At 32.5% G+C, this 23,307-nt stretch overlaps 1 protein-coding gene across 10 annotated transcripts in view; it reads right to left on the reverse strand.

Moving 5' to 3' along the window:
• The window catches only part of LOC148609630 (thiamine transporter 2-like), a 29,451-nt gene that overhangs the window by 5,470 nt on the left and 674 nt on the right, over positions 1–23,307 (reverse strand). For 2 of the 10 annotated variants that reach the window (XM_088540563.1, XM_088540569.1), the window contains exons 2-6: positions 16,841–17,491; positions 15,798–15,996; positions 15,036–15,177; positions 13,694–13,813; positions 12,455–12,774 (exon numbers count right to left, since the gene is read on the reverse strand). In XM_088540563.1, coding sequence (XP_088396689.1) covers positions 12,670–12,774; positions 13,694–13,813; positions 15,036–15,177; positions 15,798–15,996; positions 16,841–17,491 — 1,217 coding nt within the window. In that variant the 3' untranslated portion in view covers positions 12,455–12,669. The other 8 variants (XR_015914443.1, XR_015914442.1, XR_015914441.1 and 5 more) reach the window with 8 other exon arrangements.

Consider the following 23,307-nt stretch of genomic DNA (forward strand, 5'->3'; position numbering starts at 1 on the left):
ATGGCATATGTTGAGAGTATTAATAAAACATTTTCATATTACTGCATTTAGAATAGGCGGAGCGTTAGCGACGTCCTTAATATGTAAAATGTAAGGCTAGAACTTTGAATGGCAAACAAATATTCTGACAAACGTGACGAAATTTGTCGACACAGTACTAAACAATTGCGCAAGTGTGGAGGCGCTTATTTGTCTTTTAACGAGTCGATGGATACGATTATACATTTTATATTTATGTGGTATTCCTTTGGAAATTATTGATTGTTTAGAAATATATCAAGATTTCCAAGAATAAAATTCCACACATCCTCCTCAACCAATGAAACTTTGCCCATAGCAAAATGGCAATCCACCGTGAACAAAGAATGAACTTTGTCCATCATAGGCATGGCCTAAAATGATATTAGCAGTTGAACCAATCAATCATTTATACATACTTAACTATAAATCCTATGTTTGTAGGCTATTAAAAGACATGAAAAGGTGTTTGTGGCTGTCATAGACTTTGATACGACATGTTTTGGGTATATGTTCTGTACAAGAGACAACAATAGTAAAATATGTTGTCCTATTTGGATTGTACCAGGGTATAAAACTTACGAACGCCCCCCTCGATATAAACCAACCAAATCAAGAACGATAAATCTCGCAAATTATAAATATTATATCTTTAAAACTATATCTCAAAAGAGCAATTTGCAACCAATTGACAAACAAAGACTGATTAATGCAACAGTTTCTCAATAAAAATTAAGTTAACTGTGGCTTTTCTTATGGGCATGAATGGCCTACTTTCTTAGTCTCTAGACTGCAACTTAAGTTCTGACCAAATTACCATAGAATGTAGTATTGTTTATGAATAGTTTAGAAAATGATTATTATAAATTATTACAAAAACTTCGATGGCAAATTAATCATAACAGTTGAAAATTGCTAAAAAAAAATCTACAAAACACCAATGTAATATTAAAAACTTGAGTAAAATAAATGTACATTTCGGTATGATGAACGTGTTTCAAGGAATAATATCTTATCGGTAACATTTAAAATAAAAACATAGGACGTTTGAGATCTGAAAATCATGTAGTTCACACTACGGGCAATTTAAAAGAATATGATTTGTAGTGGTTATGTAATGCAAAGGATAACCAAAAGTAGAAATGCTATAAAAACGAGTTTGTGGATTTGACAGCGTTATCTCTGTGGGTTCAAACAAATAACAGTCAAGGCAGAAAACACATTGTTGGTAATTATTATTAGAAAAAACACTTTCATATATATACTTTTGGTCATAAGTTAGGAATTTTATTCTGCCCTTTTACTTCTTACATACTAAAATTATTAGAAGTAAGTGTGCAATGTAACAACCGCATGTGAATTGTTTTCCTTTAAAAATAAGAAAAACGCCACTATAAAAGTTTCTTTCAAACTCTAGAAATAGACTGTTAACATAATCAAATGTGTTGGAGATAAAGAAAAAACAAATATATTAAAGCTGCATTTGCTGTCATTTACGTAGTTTTTTGTTTGTGAAAATTGAATTATTTCTACTAAATTGTACTTTTCCTGTATAATATCATTTGATATCCACATATAAAATAAATTAAATACATGAAATAGGTGTATATATATTCATTGTCTTGCAACACAAAAAATTGACCTAGATAAATTCGTTAATCCGTGCATGTGCTGTAAGGGTCGATTCTTAAAAAAGGACCTGATTGCAAAGCGAAAGTGGTTAATCAACGGCAAGGAAGACCGACGGACTCAAGTCGTAAAAGAAAAAAAGGTCGAATATAACGCAAGGATCCTTTTGAAATTTACGTATTTCGATTTAATTTGGCACAAAAAATAGTCAGCAATTGCCATTATTTATTTGAAACTAATCACGAAATAGATGAAATGAAGTGTAAACAAGACACGTGCGTGCCTGTGTGTGCGTTAATGTTATTTTTGTTTACCACGGTTAAAGTATTTTTAACCCAGGTGAATGTCCTGTCGGCAGTCTTCGAAAGTAATGGCGGAAAATAATTACATCAGAGCTATCGATCTTCTTTGTTTAAAAACGTTGTTTTAATAATTTTCTGTAGGTATTATCGACATCTCTTGCATCAATTGCATTCGTACAATCTTTTTTCATTGAATCAGCAAACTTCAGTAGAATCAGAACTGAACGAATGTGGCAGCTAATGCAGTTTTAAAAAGTAAATATTGAAAGTAAGAGTAAAAGTGTCCAACAATTGCACATCCGGTAAATGCCTTAATCAACCCCTTTTTTTCTTTTAATAACTGCTTGGGTTAATGTTTAGATCAGTCATGTCATCTTTGAATACGTTTTTAAAACAATTGTTCGATCTTTTTATAAGGAGGTCTTCACAAAATCAATTTTGGCATTGTAAATCATACAATAACTTTTAAACTCGTTTTTAAACTCCAATCTATTTTACTTTCCTAATTATTTGGGTTTTTGTGGATATATATTTTTAACGAAATGACATATTCTGATATTCAATCACTTGAAAGTAAATAATGTTACTATCCTTTACAATAATGTTTTAGATGTTGAATAATTGGTAAAATATTTGAAAAAAATGCAATTTTGCTTTACACTCACCGATCTTTATTATGCGTTTAAATGTGAGGAATTACTGAGCACGGTCATCTTCACACAAACTGGAACGAAAAGCAGGGGTATTGTTTACCATTCTAAATAATTTAAGCCGAAAGGTCTTTAATCTACAAAAAAATATGAATTTATTGAGTGTATTTATAAACAAATTTGTCAGTCCACTATTCAACCCACCATTTCCATCACAAATGCCTTTATCAAGTCAGTATCATCGTGGTTATTAACAACTTTCCATCTTTAGCCTTGGCATCGCCATTTGATACATGACTTTCCTTTATGACTATTTTTTTACTATCCATTATTCTGATGTAACATTCTTTGTTCATTTTTTTTTTGCTGTGTTGATAACTAATCGTACCTTCACCTCCACTATTGCATCTAGTATCTTATTTTTAAGTAAATATGGATAGTTTGAACAATGAAAAAGCATAAACAACAAATAAAAAAGTAGTCCATCACCAGTTCTAATTCGCAATTCTTCTGAATGCAAAATATCAATCATATAAAAAATCAAATTTCACTATGCTGTACACGTGTTTCAGTGAGTAACCTCTCCTTGTTAACAGTAGAGCTTTAGATAAAAGAAGATGTAAGAGTATTATTCAAGAAATACTCAAAACTAAAAACATGCCACATCCGTTTCCCGACAACTTTAACCAAATGTCTTAGCACTTTTGCATATTTGGAAAATGCATAATTCGGTAAATAAATCGTGTCAGACTGATAAATGGACTGTTTTATTCTGTCGGGAATCTTGTTTTTTTCTACCAGCAGTATGTTCGACCATTTGGTTGCTAAATATAAAAAAATCACACATATAATTCATGACATTTTCTGAATGCATTATACGTGTCTTATTGCAAGAAAAAATCTCTTATTGGTGGCATATTAAAGCCAAATACATAGGAAGAACTTAACAACAATAAATACTAAAGAGAACCGCATCGAAAGAAGATGCCAAATCCAGCACCGAGAAGATATATCAAGTGCAGTACAAAGAATGACGCCTCACCGTTTTTGCACTTTTGACTTTTGTAATACTGTATAAACAGCAGTTAACTGACTGTTAATTTTCACAAAAAAGGTATGATATTGACACCTGGTCCAAGTTCCCAGTGAAGTCCGAGTAGCTCATTTACTTTTGTTACTTTGTATGTATTATTTTAATTATTTTATGTTCAATGTTGTGTTTGTCTGTATTCCACGTCTGGTCGTTGTCCCTGTATAACATTCGTTTGATTTCCGCTAAAATCTTGGTTCCGTTGATTACTTATTGACAAAAACAAATAAACTTTACCAAAGTGCGTAAACAGATTTCTTAGGTGGAAAGTGACGGTTTGGAAAAGTAGATAATATCAAATCCAACAAAACATACTCTGGATAAATGTAGGAGATGAAACTAAATGTGGATAAAACATATTTATCCTGATATCATAACATGGAAAGAAAAGGTAAAATTTATATATGTATGGTTGATCTTTGCACAGTCAACAGATCTCGTTCATGTAGGAATACCATCTCAGAAATAGACTTTTACAATTGTATGAACCATTTGTGTCATCGACGTGTCTTTATACAATTAAAATATGTGGTTAGATGTCAATTGTAGTAATTTGTATTGCCTGCTTTTGTTGTGCTCGTATCTAAGACATTTCCATATGTGTTTAGCTTAACAATCTGTCATTTTTTTATATTTTATATACTAGTATCTATTTTGTTTTGTGCTTTTTTGTTTTAAGTTTTACTGTTCGAGAACAAAAAGTTCTATTTTTTAAATATGTGCACATGTCATCTGCTCAAACTTTAAAACACTGACCATTGAATTTATTCATTTTCTAAATGTAACATGCAATGCCAAGAGTCTAATGTAGAGAGTCTTACTGAATCTCATGGTGACAATTGTTCCTCACTTTTTATGCCTAATGGTCACTTTACATAACAAGCTGATTCGTATTGTATAATTAGTACAGATCGATATTGAAAAAAAGTAATGCATTAAATTTACATACATGATTTACTATTAAAACACTAACGCTTTGCAATTTTAAAATTTCTGAGAGAGCAAATTTAAGAAGATGGGAAATTTATTGAGTCGAAGGGAAAAATGAAGAAGAATAACATATTTTTGTTTGTTGCTTCAAATTATTATCAATATTGTTTTTATTGAATATCAAGCAGGAGCATCGCCTCAATAATCACTCCTTAGTAAACCATATTAGATAAATAAAGAAGAGCAAAAGATGTATTATTTTCATTGAAACACACTCAAATACGAGCATAAATGTCTAAATTGTCAGATGCCATACCATGGTAGGAGCAGAGTATTTCAAGTCTCAAATTTCAGTCTAATAATAACACAGACGAAAAAATTTTTCCACGTCTCAAGCTGCAAATTATTTGCACCAAGGAAAATACATTTTGAAATTTATTTTTATTTTTCGAGATATGAGAAACTTCTAAAGTTGTAGACTCTGTTTCTCTTATTTTTTCAAAACGAAATCTTTGGCGTCATTCGACATCTGTTTTATGGCGGAAATTGTAACTATCATCTGTCTATGATGTCAGCAGTTGTTAGGGGAGAACAGCGTTAGAAAAGTCACAACGTCGCTTTGACCAATGTGATTTTATAGACAATGCGATATAAAAATACAAAACTACCATTTGTTTTATTTCGGCCCAATAAGCGACTAGGGACGAGAATTTTTTTCTCAGGCCCGTCAGGGTGTACAAAATTATTTCAAAAATACAGAGAAATAGATATACACAACAAAGAACATGAAATAACCAAAACCAACACGTACAATGAAACAAAAATAAATGAAAAACCTGACCTCCAGTAAAACCTTGGATCAGGGATCTGGTACACCGGTACTGTAAGCGTCCACTGCTTTTCTTGAAACACCCACCGAATTGCTCATGAAATGTCACGTTTGGGTAGACGAAAGAGGAAAGGGAACCCATGAAACGTTGAACAAACCGGTTCTCATGGTGCAGATGGATACACCATAACGATCCATGATGAGTTCATGATGACGACCATGAAACATTTGTAGTGATGACTATAATATTGTAACAGCATAAACCTGTTCCAGATTCCTAATTCTAAGAAGTGTAGCACGGTACAAAAAGTCTGCATTATTTCGGCAAACTATGGCATAACATATGAGTTGTTATACAATTACATCGTGCATTTTGCTTATCAGATATTGTTTTAATCTTCCAAACCAAAATAGTAATTATCAAAAAATATTTACCTCGTTAGATACAGACATTGGTCTTTATTGAAACAAAATCCACAAATATTCTTTGGCAACACATTAAGTCGTCAATGGTAGGTGTAAAGGTATTTGAACATATCATGAATTATTGAGTTGAGGTGGATACTGTACCCTCCTTGCTCATGGGTCCTGTTCCTAGTAAAGTATTTTGTGTTCTGTTCCTAACAGTTTTCAAAATATGAAATAAGGCAGTTTAATATTTCCAAAACAAATTTTCGGGATGATAGTATTGTATAAAACTCGATACAAGTGTGGCTATCTGCTTATTTGTTTGTTTCAATTACTTTATTTTATTAGTTCGTTCAAATGTAAGACAGCTGATTCAGAAGAGTTAACCCACCCAGTGTTGAATTGTACCTATCCGAATGTTTAGGAGGAACTAAATTTGTCAAAACAGATAATTTTGTGAAAATGATAGATTGTCTCCTGCGTTTGCTATTGATGTGTCCATGGTTGTGTTGAAAATGGCTTTTATTCAAAACATATCCATTCGCATTGAATGTCTATATTTGTCCGACAATATCACCTCCATAAGTAAGACTGATATATTAATTTACAAATAACAACAATATTAAGAAGATAAGAAGAAAAAATGAAGACAAAATCTCTTTATCATCAAAAGAGTCGGATATATATATGCATTTTGCGCTAACTATGGGGGAGTCAATGAGCATGCTCATGTATACATTTTGCGAGGGAAGTTATTTTGCTCTACCCAAACCCTTCCTCGCGCAAGTTTATATTGGGCAAGCTCATCAATTTAACACAAAGTGTCGTTTCTGTATATAATACCCACAATCAAAATGTCCACAATGTAGAACCCTCAAAGATTTGGGCAAGTATTATTACGACATTCAAGCTTGACATAACTGTGAATTATATTTGTTTCTACATCTAAGGAAGATAGAACTTTCACCAGGACCATAACAATGATCATAGAAGTAACAGTACGATAATATTTTATTTATTTCTATTAACTTAATACTGTTGTAATTTTACGGATTGGATTAACATGTGTTTATAACTGGACCAGAGGGAATTATTATTTTCAGCTACTATATTTTTTTCATAATTTAGGTGTTTGGTTGTATGCAAGAACAACTCATTACCAAAACCAATAATCTCGAAATAGGGAGCCAAATCCAGCACCAAGACGTTCTACAATCTGCAATACAAGGTGTAGTGAAGGCTCAGTGTTTTCGGGTGTTTTTGGAATTATGTAATACAATGTACTGCAAACTGTGATTTGATCAATATATATAAATTTGAATCTATAAGATGGTAAATTTTAATTCCACGCTGATTGTTCTTATTTTTTTAATATGAAGGAATATTTAATAATTTTGTATACTTTATGTACGTACCGAAATATTTTAGGATCATGTTAACAATTATGTGGAGGTTCAAACAAATTAATGCTAACTATTGATATAAATTACATTGAGAGCAATTCTGGTGGAAACTCAAACCGAAATAAATATGGAAGCGTAAGTATTCAACAGCTCCCCTATTTGAGTTGAAATACACATATGACAAAACTTGTATACATTCTATAGACTTGCAATCCTTTGCTTCTGGATATTGGAATGGTGTATTTTCAGTAATGATTTTAAGAGAACCTGACATGAACAAAACAAAAACACGCCAATGGTATATTTTGAATTATTTTTTTTATACTTTGCAGTAATTGGCAGTATGCAAACAGGTTAATTCTCGTTATATATATTCCTGATTATTTGAAATTTAAAAAAGAATGTGGTCTCCACAGGGGGTGGCCACCCAATGAGTATGTGGCCCATGGACTAATACATGACTTTCGGTAATCGTATGGAAAATTAATGATGTCTGATTATAATTATAATTTGACGAGATTGCTCATTTGTTTTTGTTACTTTGTATGTATGATTTTAGTTACTTTATATTATTTGATCTGTTTGTCTGTTTTCTATGTCTGGTCTTTGTCCCTGGATTACATTCTTTTGATTACCGCTGTAACCTTGGTTCCCTTGATTACTCTTTCTACGCAAGTTAAGCATTGAAAACGATGGTTTAACATACATCTAGATTCCATTTTGTGTTGGTCATTCCTATCGGGTGATCTTCTACATGTACCAGATTTGTTATAATTGCTACAAATAATGAGTATTTAGTGTTATAAGTGGAATTTATTGATTGTGCAGGTTATTGTTCAAATTTATATTTGCCTTTTTCTTACTCATAAGTGTTATGACTATAAAAAAAAATATTTAAAGTAGTTGCTCCCAGTTTTTAGTGGAGTCCGAGTTGCTCATTTACTTTTGTTACTTTGTATGTATGATTTTAGTTACTTCATGTTCTTTGTTGTGTGTGTCTGTTTTCCATGTCTGGTCTTTTTCCCTGGATTACATTCTTTTGATTACCGCTGTAACCTTGGTTCCCTTGATTACTCTTTGAAACAAGTGTATATATTTTGTTCGAAATAATACAATACCTTAACTTACGTAACTTGTCAAAGTACGTCAGAATATGTCACAATTTTATCTTCATGTTTGAAATTATTTTTTTTCCTTATTTTGTTATGTAATGGTAATATTTGGTTCTTTGTTTTTGTTTGGTTTCTTTTTTTTCTTTTTTGCTTGTTTGGTTTTTGTTTTTGTTCTTTGTTTTATGATGTTTTTATTCTTTAACTTCTCTTGCAATTAACCCCTGTACGCGTGGAAACATTATCTTCAAAGTCACTACTTGACTCCATTTTTTATGCCAATTCGGCAGCGGACTATGCAAAAAGTGCAGCTGATACTGCAATGGTCCTGCCTTGGTAAAGGTATTTTAAATGAAATGGTGGGATAAATCTAGTGTTTTTACAGCGTGCTAAACCTCCCTCTTTAGAATACACACAATTAGTGCACTTATAATGCACAGATCTAGGTTCAGTGTGTTATTTGGTACTACAAAGGGGGTGGCCATTTGACCCGGAATTGGTAAGTGAGACCTTATATCCGTTTATCCGCCACTCATTGATACCTTTCCAATGCAAATATATGGAAAAATGTTGAGTAATTTAACTTTAAGCACTTACCTGCATGATCACCTGTTTACTTTTCTTTTTTTAGTGGAACCCACTGATATATTTACATAGTTCGTACAACAGCCAATCAAATAAAGTCTTGACGCTACAAATTGACCTAACGGATCTGCCCAAATTTTAGACATCTCTGAATGAAACCCATTGACATTTATACGTAGTTCGTTCTACATAGGACCATACAAAGCGTCATAAAGTGGTAAATAAAATTCAATACTGATTAAATAAAAGGTTAGTATCCCCTCGCCATACCAATAGAAAGAGTAATCAAGGGAACTAAAGTTATAGCGGTAATCAAAAGAATGCAATCCAGGGACAAAGACCAGACATGGAAAACAGACATACACAACAAAGAACATAAAGTAACTAAAACCATACATACAAAGTAACAAAAGCAAATGAGCAACTCGGACTCCACGAAAGAGTTAAAAACAAATCTGAAAAGGTATGTAAGTTTACATACATTTTGTGTAAATTTCTTTTAAGAAAGTTGAGTATTTATATTAATATATTTTTTTAGTATCAGATGTTGTTAACATTTTTCTAATATTACTTTATATACTGAAATATACATCCTAGATTTAAAAAAAAACGTAACTTGGGTTTGTAAAACATTTTAGCCCATCAGACACCTGCATATATTACACTGTCTAGGCCAAGCAGGTGTTGAGCTTAGTTTGAAGTGTCGAAAATATCGATAGGCGTGCCGGATATTTTTGACAAGCGAATAGATGGTTACATGCATATGTATGTGTATATCACTGTTTTTCTTTTTGTGTTTTTTTTTTTCAATTTACAATGTTGTTCTTACATTTACAATTAATACATTTACAATTGTTAAACATTGTATACTTCAATCGGAACTGCTCGGCCATTTCCGTTACACGTTTGTGTAAAGAGAAAGGCTGAGGAGTTCCGATTGCAACTTCGACGGATCATCTACGGACAACTAGTGTACAATTCAAATTATGTGTATCTCACGAAGGTTCTTTATTTTGCACATGTTATAAACGATACGATTAATAGAATGCAACATGTTTCAGGGACTGATTAATAATTACCCCTGGGGTTTGCTGACAAAAAGACAAAAACCGGAAAAATATCAATTTTCATGGGGGTTATAGTTATTCTGATTGATCGAACAGGAGGTCATGATTTTTAACAAAAATACTATTCATTCATGGTTGTATGATACAATTAGTATTTAAGCAAAAAAAAGTGTTATATGCAGTTCTGTACTCCATTCTGCATATTAAAACACTCTATGTGTGTATATATGCTATATACATTTTCAAACCCCAGACTGCATACACAATTCTGCTCCCTGTTTAGATTACACGCACTTTCATACCAAAATCTGCATATAATCATTATATAATCACTATGCGTTTCTAATATACACTTTCACACAAAGACTTCATATGAAATCACTATATATGTTAGATGTGCTTGTATACCCTCAGTCTGCATAAACAAATCGCTCCCTTTGTATACTAAATGATCTTTTATTCCCCAATCTGGACATATGCATGAAATCGATAACACACTTTGTATTCCAATAGGCAAATAAAATCGTATCCGCAGTATGTAATGTATATTTTTACTCATGTCTGCATATCAGATCCCTTTCTGTGTATGTAAAATGCATATATTCTCCACTTTTCTCATAAAATTACTTTCTGAACACACAGTGTTTTCCATTCGCCATTTAAGCCGGGTTTGCCGACCACCTTTTTCTGGGCCGTCCACTTTTTCCTCCATCAAGATGATCGGATATTTCTTATTTAGAAAATTCTGGGCTTTTTTCCGTTTCAGGACCGTCAAGTTTCATAAGTTTATCGCACCTTGCTTTTTTCATCGACAAAGAAAAAAAAGACATCTATATCAATAGGGCATGCAGAATCTGGGACAGGGGGAATAAGAGACATATTTTGCATAATGGATAAAAAAAAGTGCGGAGGCAGAAATAGGGAAGTGAAATTCTACCAATAGCGCTGGTAGGAAAGCAAAAAGGGACAAACTGATAATAAAAACTGAAGCTAAAAAGAAGTTTCAATAAACACAATTTTTTAATTTATGTACATTGTACATGTTTATTGAAAATAAATAAAATGCATTCATACTCGTATTCCTTTATGTTTCATGGCACTATAAAAACACGATTTGACGGGCTATATTCAAAATAACACCTTATTTCTGTGAAAAAGAAAAAAAAAACAAAGCAGTATGCTATATTTTTGCGTCAGTCTGAAGGTAAGTCAAATCCTGATCAATCTAAATTGATTTTAATCAATGCAATTTCAGTCTCTCTGCATATCAAACCACCTTCTATGTATCATATGTGCACTTTTATTCTACAGGCTATATGCATCATCTTGTCAAAGTTATATATTCCTTCATTATGACATACATATTTACAGTGATGCATAATATTGAAAGTAAAGTTGGCATTTCTCTATTTATTCTCCTGGCATTTGGCAGAAATGCTTCTGATGTTATGCCGTTAAAATATACACAGTGTCATTCAAAATATAAATCATTCAGATTCAACAACAAATTGTAACAGTTGTTGAATGTAGGCAATTTTGAAATTTTGTGACATTTTCATCAATTCTGTGAATTACCTATTCAATCTTTGTCCTGTAAAAGGCATGAACTATTAACATTTTAAGATAAAAATAGTGGCTAGAATTGCTCCACATTTTGACATAAATATTTTGACATACCATTAAAACATAAATGTATTCACTATGAAACAATATGAAATGAATACTGGCAATCGAGTATAATTTTGACAATAAAATTAACATTAATTTGTTTAATGCATTGAAACTTGGCAAAATGAAATAATGTCTCGTAGTGTATTCTTTACGCTATTTCAGCCCACCTAACCCGTCTGACATAGGATAAGTGTTCAGCATGATGCGATCTATCTGTTGTCAAATTTTCATGTTAATCTGTTGAGCCATATTGGAGTTATCGGCCTCTTTCGACGATTTTTTTAGGGATTTTTTGCTATTTTTAAAGTTATTTATTTCAAAAATCTTTTCCCCTGACACTACTTTTCCAATTAATACAAAACTTGGTATGAATGTTTCTTATGGTGATTTGCATATAACTGATGTGGGGATTTTCAATTTGTCGGAAAACATGGCTGCCGTTACTAAAATCATGGGGGTCAGACAGAAGGTTTTTTGAATTTACCTCCTAAACAGTCAAATGTGACCCAATTCTGACTGGGTTTAAATGTTGATGAGATCTACCTGTGGTCTGTGGAAAAATTTGAATGTAAATGTGTTTACCCATGTTGGAGTTTTTACCCTTTTTAGCCGACCGGCTGATGGCCATGTGAGCTTTTTCAATCACTTGGTGTCCGTCGACACAAATTCAAAAATGTTCTCTTCTGAAACTTCTTTTATTAACCATCGGAACACATCTCGGCTTCATTGTTTTTTAGAATATCCTGCACGATATGACCTTTACCAGTGAAAAAAAAACATGGCCGCAATATTATAAATATCAACATAGATTACAGTTACAGTTACATATATATCCTAAACCAGAAGGTTTAACCAAATTCTTAATTAGTAAAGTGTTCATCACGATGAGATCTATCTATGAACAAACTCTTGTGATTATCCGATGGAGGAGTTATTGGCCTTTTTCATATTTTTTTGCAATTGTTGATGCAATAAATTTCAAAAGTATTTTCCTCTGAATCTACTGGACAGATCGGAAGCAAACTTGGCATAGTTGTTCCGCAGGAAATTTTGCACAATATGAAAAAAACAAGGTTGCCATTTCTAAAAATAGAACAAATTTGGACAAACACTAGTTTTCTGCAAGTATCTCAAAAATGTAACCGAATTCTGACTACGTATAAGTGTTTGCCATCATGAGAGTTTTCTGTGTACATTGTGAATACTCATTAACCGGTTAAAGAGTTATTATCCTTTTATTCGCATTTTTTTGCGATTCTGTATGTTCTTTTCTTCTGAAACTTCAGGACTACTTAGAAGAAATTTTTGTAATATTGTTCCTTACGGTAACCTTCAAAAATGACTGATGGGTTTTTTATCAGTGTAAGAACATGGTTGGCATTATTTAAAATAGAACATACGGGTCAAACAATATTTTTTGCAAATTCACTAAAACTGTAAGGTTAAGCCAAATTTTGACACTGCTTAAAAGAGTTAAGCATGATTAAAATTATCTGTGTACTAATTTTCGTGAATTACAATTGACCAATTTTAGAGTTATTGTCCTGTTTCGTAATTTTTGCAATTTTTTATGTTATAATTTCAAAAAAAAAAATTTCTTTTTAACCTACAAGATCGGTTTGAATCCAAGTTGGCATGATTGTTTTTAGTGTATTCTGCACAATTTTTGATCGGTATAAAAACATGGTTATTATTACTTAAAGTAGAACATAGGGATCAAACAGTATATTTTCACACACATCTCCAAAACCAATTGGTTAAGCCAGATTCTGACAGGCTAAGATGTTAAGCACGACGAGATCTAGCTATATTATTTTCCGTGAAACTCTATGAACCGATATTGGAGTTTTCTATACTAATTTTGGAATCAATGTAACAAGTGATTTAAAACTAAGTTACATGAAGACAGGAAAAGATATAACTATTCGGTTAATTAAAAATAGCCCACAATGTTACATTCATTTTAATCAAATCTAATATGATTTTAAAATCGTACTTGTACCTTCTCAGAGGTCCCATTTAATTCTAGTTCGTTACGACGTCTGTTACTGCATATTGTGTATGCTGCATATATCACGAATATGCTTCCTACAAATCCGAAATATCCTCCATAAACAGTAAACTACAAAAGTAAATAAGAAAGCAGTGGGCTCTCGTTCACTAAAATATACAGAAAAATACTACTACTCCGTTGTGTTCACTTCGAATGGAGAAACTGGAGAAGAAATCCGTAGACAAAACAGCGTTAAACATTATAAAGACAACAATACAACACAAAGAAACTAAATTACATGTACTGAAAGAACATCACAAAAACGCACGAAAGGTTGTAACATCAGATATATTAGGATATAGAAATACAATAGTCAGATTATATGTATGTCAAAGGAATCACTGTAAACTGGAATTTTTAGGGACACATAGTTAAAAAAAGCAGAGAGGAAAATTTAAAAAAAGGAGTTCAAATAAGAAAATAAGAATTATGGGTGAAATGACAGTCTTTAAGATATTTTAAGTATTTGTTAGAATCAGGCAGAATGGGTAAATTCAGAAACATACATGTCAAAACCCCACCGATATGACAATGTAATATAACTCAGGGGTACGTTCTCTATTTGAAAAGACTATTATTTTATTTCTGCACCACTGGCTTTGTGCAGAAATTTCTCAATAGAATCATATAAAAATGAGGTTTTTGACAGAGTTATCTGCCCTTGAAATGTTCATTTTCAGCGCATTTCAATTTAATTGTAACTCAATAGTCCAGCATGATATGGACAATCAGGTCTGTTTTCATTAATTCTGATGGTGCAAATAAATAAATTACACTATGAAAATGATGGGTTTTTCATACCATATTTCACCGACAGCAGGATTCTGATTAGGACTGACATTTGATTAAATTAAACAGGTTATTTAAAGGGACAAAAAGTTAATTGAATACGTTAAGTTTCTGATTCTAAAACATTAAATAGAAGTTTAGTCTACCTAACATCGACTTCAGCCTTCAGATAACACTTGATTGAGCATAGAAGCAAGTTGGTGATAAGTATTAAGCCAAATAGGGGTCATACATAGAGTCTTTTTAATATGCAACCATATTATATGTAGGATACATGCATCAGAGTTCAGTAGCAGCATGTCCATAGAAAACCAGAGAAAAAGACTTTCCTGAATTGGCCAAAAATAGGAGTACTTTTTGGATACAGGTGGCCGGGTTATGTTCTGAAGGATATATGCATACTGTCTGAAATTTTATTTGATATAAATATTTGCAGGAAAAATCTCCCATTTTACTCACAGATGGGATAATTATGAAGCAATTTTGCTCCGAACTACTTTACCTGAGTCTGTACATCAACGTCAAGTCCAACTTTGTCCACAACTATCAAGGTCAACACTGTCTCAACAACCAGAGCCATAAACATATTGGTGCCAAATACAAATCCGTACCTCTGTCTTGTCAACAATGTCGCTATTTGTAATCTGGAAAATTTAAAAACAGATGCTGAGGGGAGAAACACTGAAAATATTTACATGTTGCATGCAGCTACACTAGTACGTATTGCTGATAAAGTAGATTGTTTTACTAACAAATGTGACGAAAACCAATTCGTGTTGAGTTTGGACTTATAATACTTCACATGCAAATCTTTTACGGAATTCGTCATGCTGAATACCACACAGAATTTATATATTGTATGTTATATGTGTGTGTAACACACATTAACCAAAAATCACTGCTGACCCGGGAAATATCTCCGCGATTCAGAGCATGGTTTACTCCTAGCCACAATTTCATAGCGATGTTTGTTTTTATTGATTTTGATATGGCTTATTAAAACACATTTTTCCCTGTTTTAAAGTGGTTTGATTGAAAATTGTCTCAATTTTAGGTATAAAAAGGTTTGCTGAATCATCTGATTTTAAAGTCTAGAAGTTTGAACATAAGTTTATAATGATTTGTATAATTAAAGAAAATTCTATTTAGCTAAAACGGTCGATTGTCGAACCATCGAGAGAAGAGTGTCTCACGCGAGTATACAATTTTTAAAGGCGAATTGGAATTGTCATTATGACGAATAAGTGCATTAATTAGAACGTACGTAGACAATGTTATAACTGTATGATAAGTGGCCCTGAAAACACTGTATAAAGCATAGGATACCCAGATATTCGAGGATTGTCCCATCACCGTTAGGACGGCAGTATTGAAGATACACACAACTGCAATGATAATTTCACTCAATCCAGGTCCTGACCAGTTCACAGGAACATAGCCAAGTGATATTACACCTATAGAACCTGAAACAAGTATAGAATAATGTCATGCTATAATTATAATCTTATTATACATTTAATTTGAAATGGATAAGGATGAAGTTTCTGTTTATTCCAGGGGCTGCCTGTGTAAGTTGTGATTTTATAAGAGAGTCTTTATGTGTACATGTATTTCAAAAAAACTCTTAAGAACAAATGTGATTTCCTTACCAACTAATGTTGCAAAATTTGCATGAAATTAATTAAACGACTTACTTAAAATAGAGAAACCATACCTCGGTTATCTCGTGGTGCTACTCAACGTGTCGGACTAACACTTCAGCAGAGTCTGATTTTACAATTGTCCTTGTCGTTCTTAAATGAATGAAATACGTGAATTACGACGTATACTACAATCAACCAATACATTAATCAGTCAATCTCAAAATTGAGCGGCATTGTTATATTTTCTAGATTGATAGACAAAATAGCTAAACTTAACATAGAAGTTCCGAAAGTCTACGGATGTAAAAGACAGAGGAGTGTTACATAAGGGAGTCTAACTAACAGTTTAAAACATGCTTCAGTTCATAGTTAGTTTAGAACGAAGTTCTGATCCGCAGGTGGAGTTTCTTGCTTGGTTAGGAGGATTTTTTAAAATCCGTTTTAAAACACTGGTTTTGGCAAGTTTATGTGTTCTGTAAGTTTTTTTTTCAGTTATGACCAACATAAATCGTTTTTTATACATCAAGCGACCGTAAGTTTGATGGTAGATTTTTACCCAAGCATGTTTTAAAAAAATGTCAAAGCACATCTTGTCATCACTTTGTACATGTTTATTCTCGGAAAAATCAAACGTGTCCATTGTCAACTGCAAAATTACACTTACTTATAAGCGTTCCGAGTGCCTCGACGGCTCCGTTGTATATTGTTCCTTTTTGGTCTGATGGTGTTATCACTTCCCAAAGATTTTGAATGTAATTCTGTACCTGGAGATGCCCACATGATGCAAAGGCCCAAAAACATGACCAAATAACAATAGTTTTATTTGAATAGGCTGTTTTCAACTCTGTCCAGAGAAAATTGAGTCCCTTCTTGAATATACCCGGTTCAGGCTTTCCGGTACGTTCCAGTGATCCAGTGTTCATATCTTCAATTTGATTATTGTCTTCATTCTGCTCACGATTGTTTTTTCGTTGGTGGAAAATTTCTGAGTTCTCGGGTCTTTTGAAGGAAAGTGCAAGAATAAAAATTGAACACACACTTACAAAGGATATAATATTCAACTGCCTATAATCCATTAAGTCAAAAGAGACTAAAAGTTGTCCAGTAAGATATGCTACAAATCTTCCGAGTAGAATGGCGGCTCTGGTTAAGCTGGTGATAACTTTATAATGTTCCTCCGATACCATGGCAAACAAATATGAATAATAGGCTATCTCGGTTGCAGTAGCTAACCCATAACATATGTCCATAAACTTGAAAGCCAGAACTCCTTGTCCCCATAGCAGGATGGTCCAAGTAGAAATGTAAGCGATACCTAAAAATATTTGAAAGGTAAATTCAGTAAACAAAAGGCAAATTTAGTGTTTTATAAAACAAAAAGGAAAAGAACATTGATAGCAACATTGCAAACTGTCAGTAAACTTAGCAATGACTTATTCGAGAAAAGATTGTGGACAGGAAAATAATCACACCATGAATATACTGGCAAAACATTAAATGACTGTAAATCAAACCAACCTTTCTTACTACAATACACTGCCAACAGGACTAGCCCGGAATGATTCTGATCGAATGAACGCAATAACAAGAACGCGTTGATATGCAGCAAAAATAATGTAAACAATTAATTTAATGTCAGTTATAAGATTCCTGTCCATATTATTGCTATATCGTCAGATTTGGAATTCCGTTTTTTTCCTTGGAATACATAAACTTTCTTTGTACAGCGAGAAAGCTTTCAAATAAGCTTCTAAGACAGAGGTATGTACGGTCTAACTGTAATCAGCACTACAGATGTTTTATGGTCATCCTCGCAATTTTATTGACCGATATGAAGTTTCTGTCTCAAATATGAGACAATATATTTTCAGTTAAATTCAGTATTTACTAACCAAATAACTTGACGCTTAATATATTTAACTTTCATACAATATGCCATGCAGCGCCGGAAGAACAGGACATGATTTCCCATTATTTTTTTGTTGCTAGGACTTTAGTTTGTTTCGTGTGCTGTCTTGTTTTTGTTATCTTCAGGTTGAATGCGAGTAGATCGACTATGTGTCTTGTTTTCACAGTTTCTTCATGCATTTTTGATGTATCTGTGTTGTCCTTCTATTTTGGTACTAAGGTATTTTATGTAAATCTTGTGTAAAAGACTTGACGTAACAGACCGTAGCTTAATATATTTCATGTCGGTTTTTTTCCGTAAAGGGTGTGAAGAGTTCGTATGATGTTAGAAATGTTTATGTGCTTACCAATCATGAATTTTAAAGATTTTTGTATCATTATACTATAGCTAGGAATAAAATAAACTATACCGATTTTGGAATTGTGTTTAATGACTTGCTCATTCATATCACATGACTTCTCTGTGTTCATATCCGTGTTTACATAGGTTTTCAGTTGTTGGTCATTTGAATAAAACGATCATTTTCTGCTTAGTTGTGTGTCATAAGATCTTTTGAAGGTAAATTTCCAACCGAATTATTGTTTTTTAAAGGTACCTTTCCTACCGAATAATATCTTCAAATTCGTGAGAAGGTATATTTTCAACACAGAAATTGAAATATTTTGTCAAAAATCGGCACTTAGATACTATAATGGCTGAACTATAAGTAATGACGTTTGTTTTTTATGAACAAATTTAAATAAATTCAAATTCAAATTAGATTATTGGATAAAGCATTATAGTCAAGTAAGTTTACAGAGAATACAATATTTGCGTTCTCCAATACATAACATACGGACATTTTACATGTACTGGCATAGAAAATCAAATATTCAATGATACCCTTTTCCAACATCAATTGTTTTATCAACCGCAGGTTGTTAATGAAAAGGAACCCGTCTTGGTGATTCTCTGTGTGCCCTGACTTCATTTTTCTTGATGCTGTGTTTAACAACAGTGGTCCTGCTTGGATCATAATCTGTTTTCAAAAATATATCTGAGTATTTTGCAAGGAGGGTTTTAACCAGTTTCCTTTTATTCTCAGAATAATTTTTTTACAATATCTACACTGGCTGCATATTAGAAGGCTGTGCGTTTTCTCTCATAGTGCCATTAGGTTCTGATGTAATTACCCCCTCGACGGACTTAGTCGTCCTACTATAATGCCTTCATGTATTGTTTGGGTTTCATCAGTCTATTATAAGTCTAAGAGGAACATTCTCTTTATTCTACCTGACCAACCTTTATTTGAATCTACAAATTATTGTGTTGGTTGAACAATGCCAACTTCCTTATCTTACAGAATGATTCCTTGACGGTTCCACATACTAGTACATGCACTTCACTACGTGGGGGCAATTTATACTCTCTGCTATAGATACCCAAAAACAACCTATCTAACCTTCAAAATTTAAACTTCTTTTTGCAAATAGGTCAGAGCTATTCTTGAGAAGCTCTTACGTTTGTTTTGCTGGAGTCACTTTCAAATACAGTAGTTCTCACAGAGTCTGAGGTGTTTCAATATTTATGATATATATATTGAAACTTGATAGTTCTTAAAAAAACAAACTACCAATTAAACCTGAAGCCTAAATAACAAACGCACATACATATCAAATCAACTAATAACTTCCAGGACACCTAGTTCCCGAACATATTGTTTACGAGACACTTAGTCTCTGAGCAACTTGCTCCCATGACACCTAGTCTCGAGACATATGCTGTTGCCATCACTTATAACCTCTCTTAAATTCTGTTAGAACCACTCCGGAAAAACTGACAGAAGATAGAAGAGAAATCCTGAGAGATCCTGACAGGGTCTGGTAGAGATTGTCCTGGATCAGGACACATTTTATCCTGCATTTCCTGACAAAAACTGTCCTGAGTCATGACAAAAAAAGCTGTTCTAAACAGTCATACCCCTGGACAGTCATTTAGAACAGAAAATCCGATCAATAAATAATGGAAACTGTTCTGAATAGTAAATCTGTGTGGTGTAATTTGGATCATTCTAATTTTTTAAATTGTTTACATGTATAATTTTATACATTCTGTCATATACCTGTAATTAAATCTATGTGATTACATTTAATTAACTACAGGTCTATGATTCAGTTGAAAGTGAACTTTATTATAAACTTTAAGATGCTTGAATTGGTAATTGTTTATGAAGTCCAAGATCAAAGTACTATGCTAGTACAAGTACCTTAAATTTATATTCAGATCTAAAATCATTGTATGAAATAATAAATATTTTAATTTTACTATCATGTGCGTGACTGCGACACATATTTCTCAGTCAGAATTCTAAAAATATGACTATTTCGTGTATAATGCATGGGTGGGAGCACTTTAAATTCCTATATTGATCTAAATTTATTGTAACAATTGTCAATATAAGTATCATACTGGTGGCTGCGACATACATATTTTAGTCAAAGTTCTAAAAACTGACATATTGTTTTGAAAATGTGTGAGTGCAAGCACTTCTAATTTTCATACGGGTCATACATTATTCAATATAATTTTATCTTTTTAATATAACTATCATGTGGATTACTGCGACGCATATTTTAGTCAAAATACTTTAAATTTGACATATTCTTGCAAAATGTATCAGTACAATCACTTACAATTTCAAAAGGTCTACAACTATTGTCCAAAATGTTAATTTTTTAATCTACTTATCATGTGGGTGACTGCAAGACAAATGTTTATGTCAAAATTATATAAATATGACATTTTCTTGCAAAATGTAAGAATGTGTGCACTTTTAATTTCCCTAAGTGTCTTGAATTATTTAAAATATTGTCAATAGGAGTATCATTCTGGTAACTGCTTTATAAATATTTCATTCAAAATTCTATAAATTGACAAAATATGTGAGTGAGAACACTTTTAATTTCCATATTGGTCTAAAATTATTGAACAAATTGTCAATAAAAGTATCATACTGGTGACTGTGACATACATATTTCAGTCATGATTATAAAAATTGACATAATTTTGCAAAATGAATGAATGCGAGCACTTTTAATTTCCATAATGGTCTAAAATTATTGGATAAAATTTTAATTATTTTAATATAACTATCATGTGGGTGATTGAGATGCATATATTTCAGTCAAAATAATGTAGGTATAACATTTCCTTGCCAAAGGTACGAGTATGAGCACTTTTAATTTCCATAAGAGTCTATAATTATCGTAAAAATTGTCAAAAAAAGTAATATTTGGTGACTTCGACATATATATGTCAGTCAAAATTAAAAAACTGACATATTTTTGCAAAATGTTCAATAAGGGTCTAAAATAATAGAATAATAATACAATAAAAATATTAGTGACTGTGACATATATTTAGTCAAAATTCTTTAAATTTGACATATTGTCGTAAGATAGTGCGAACACATTTAAATTGTGTAAAATGTAAATATATATATAGAATAATAATACAATAAAAATATTAGTGACTGTGACATATATTTAGTCAAAATTCTTTAAATTTGACATATTGTCGCAAGATAGTGCGAACACATTTAAATTGTGTAAAATGTAAATATATATATAGAATAATAATACAATAAAAATATTAGTGACTGTGACATATATTTAGTCAAAATTCTTTAAATTTGACATATTGTCGCAAGATAGTGCGAACACATTTAAATTGTGTAAAATGTAAATATATATATATATAACGTCTCAGAATGTGACGACTCTATTCGCTACATTGCTCCATCTGATCAAATTGATACAGGGAAGACAAGGTAAACTTATAGAAGGGTCTGAAAAATTCCCAACGATATTAGAACTGTCAAATTTGCGAAGCAAATTTTTAGTCGTTCCCTCCGCCGGACTCGAACTCGTACCGCTGTAATATCTATGGCAACACCGCCTGCATTAAGTCCAGCGCCCTAGACCACTCGGCCAGCTAGGCTATATAATAAATCTAGCTTTCGCTGGCCGGGTCATTCCTCCTCGTAGGATTAATCTAGGGCTGAAACTTAGTACATGATGTATGGTAGTACGGGACAGTTAATCTAGGTGTTATTATGTAGGATAGAGGATCAAATTAATGATGCATGTCACAACAAATCAATATTATAAACGTCTCAGAATGTGACGACTCTATTCGCTAACCAGCCAGACCTAGTAGACGGAGAATTGTGTGATTTAGATGGCCAAATCGTGTATGCGTTGTAGAGTCAAATGGGTGTGTTTAGTAAATATCCACAGTTGAAATGCAAATTAAGTTGTTGATAGTGTTGTGTTATAAATTAAGTTACTAAAGGTGTATGCTTAATATAGTTCCGAAAACTGTATGTAAATTTAGACTCATTTTCCCGGAGATAAAACCAGATTGGCTTACGATGATGGCAATGTTAAAGTTCGGATCGTATCGTCAAGAAATCCGTCCATTCGTGAAGACATCTAAAGTAAAGGTACAAGTATAGCCTGTAGACACCGGGAGCAACTAACGGTAGACTATGCAAAGGTTAGTTTATGTGTTGAATTCATTCTGACCATTTTCAGGCTTTCGTAAGATATCTTACCCAATTGAGCAAATTTGCGTCTTTTCTGCATATAATCATCGCTTGATTTTAGGCATTTTTGCAAGACAATTACGAAAGAAACAAAGACTGCTGCATTTGATGTTTTTAATGTGAGACGTTACAAAATCGCGAGGTTCCGATAAGAGTTGTCGGACGTTACAAAACGCTCGTTGAATCGTTCAAGTCGGGACAAATTAAATGTAGAATAAAAAATCTTTAGAAAATTGTGTGTGCTATTTCTGTGATGAAAGTAAAGATACACATGCATTTCCTTACATATTAGAGAAAAAACAATGTCTGTAGAATTTGACAGCTAAATGTATTCACTTATAAATACATGGTTTAAATGGTAACGGATTGTTCGGGATTTTAAAAAAAACTTTTACAGGCTTTCCGTGATCGTATAGCACATTACTGTTTGCTGTATTTGTTTAAATTAGATATAACACGGATTGAAGCATATTTTTTTCTTTAATTAGTTACAAATACCATACATTAAATACCCTTAAACAATCCGGCAGTTCTGCAATAAATAATTGAGTCGAGTTCAATGAAAGTCCTTGCCTTCAAAAGTTCATAAAAGTATATTTTGTTTGTGCAAAATGGTTTGGAAAACATGTTTTGGTGG

Source organism: Perna viridis, chromosome 8, assembly GCF_037379345.1.
Source record: "Perna viridis isolate PV_CMFRI_1.1 ecotype Kerala chromosome 8, ASM3737934v1, whole genome shotgun sequence".
Taxonomy (NCBI): domain Eukaryota; kingdom Metazoa; phylum Mollusca; class Bivalvia; order Mytilida; family Mytilidae; genus Perna; species Perna viridis.